The sequence below is a fragment of the Sinocyclocheilus anshuiensis genome, unplaced genomic scaffold (genome assembly GCF_001515605.1).
Source record: "Sinocyclocheilus anshuiensis isolate Anshui unplaced genomic scaffold, SAMN03320099.WGS_v1.1 C32558505, whole genome shotgun sequence".
In the NCBI taxonomy this organism is placed as follows: domain Eukaryota; kingdom Metazoa; phylum Chordata; class Actinopteri; order Cypriniformes; family Cyprinidae; genus Sinocyclocheilus; species Sinocyclocheilus anshuiensis.
The window spans coordinates 1-1,116 of record NW_015617905.1 but is presented as its reverse complement, the minus strand read 5'-3'; the positions used below and the strand labels follow the sequence as shown (position 1 = coordinate 1,116).

General features: G+C 37.9%; 1 protein-coding gene across 1 annotated transcript; it reads right to left on the bottom strand.

Annotated features, from left to right (window-relative positions):
• Positions 1-6: 6 nt before the first annotated feature.
• Positions 7-1,068, bottom strand: LOC107682754 (low-density lipoprotein receptor-related protein 2-like; the record flags this gene model as incomplete). Its single annotated transcript, XM_016478904.1, has 2 exons — positions 7-208; positions 773-1,068. Coding segments are annotated over 2 exons (498 nt in total), but the record flags the coding sequence as incomplete, so codon positions are not given.
• Positions 1,069-1,116: the final 48 nt, after the last annotated feature.

Below are 1,116 nucleotides of genomic sequence, written 5' to 3'. Positions count from 1 at the left end.
GCACACTTGCACACGTACGAGCCCATGGTGTTCTCGCACACCTGGCTGCACACGCTGGGCCTGACGGAGCACTCGTCCTCATCGTCGCACGTTTTGTTGTCGGACATGAGGCGGAAACCATGGCGACAGGTGCAGATGAAGCTGGTGGGCGTGTCGGTGCAGTTGTGGTCGCAGTGGTGCATGGACGGGTCTGTGCACTCATTGATGCCTGAGACAACAAAACAGACAATGATTTAGAATTTCTGTGCATCTTACATTCAGGACAATTATGCATTTTGCAAAGCTGTTAATAATATATTTAATGTTATATAATATATTTAAATGTATAATACAATTTATGTGATATTTTAGTATCATTGAGATACTGTTATAGCTTTTATTTTTTTTATTTTTATATATTCTGTTTTCATTTTCATTTTAGTTACAGTTTATAGTTATCATTTTGTTGTATTTTTTGTGTTGTTTTTGTTATTTTTTTGTTTAAAAATATGTATTTTGTTTTATACTATATTAATATTTCAGTTATTTTAGTACATCAAGTTAAACTAAATGAAAACTGGGAAAATTTTTTTGCTTTTTTAATTTTATTTTATATTTAATTTATAGTCAGTTTATTTCATTTAAATTTTTTTATTTAATTCTTTTTATTTAATTTTATATTTCTTTTTTTTTTTAATGGTTTTAGTTTTAGTTATCTATAATAACCCTGATTTATCACTCAGACAAAAAAAATAATAAAATCTAATCAGTGGTCACATGACGCAGTGCTTACCACAGCCTTTCTCATCACTGTTGTCGTTGCAGTCGTCATTCCTGTCACACACCTCGCTGAGAGGTATGCAGTTTCCGTTGTCACACCGGAAGTTTCCGGGAGGGCAGGTGGGCGCTGGAGTCCTGCACAGGTGATCCAGCTCATCAGATTCATCCCCGCAGTCGTTGTCCCCGTCACAGACGAAATCGCGCGAGACGCAGCGGCCGTTCTGACAGGTGAACTGATGCTGTTGGCACGGCTGATAGGTGCAGCCCTGCTCATCACTGCTGTCTCCACAATCATTACGACGGTCACACCTTACAGACACAACACACACAGCAGGGAATTATGGGAGAAATTGCTCT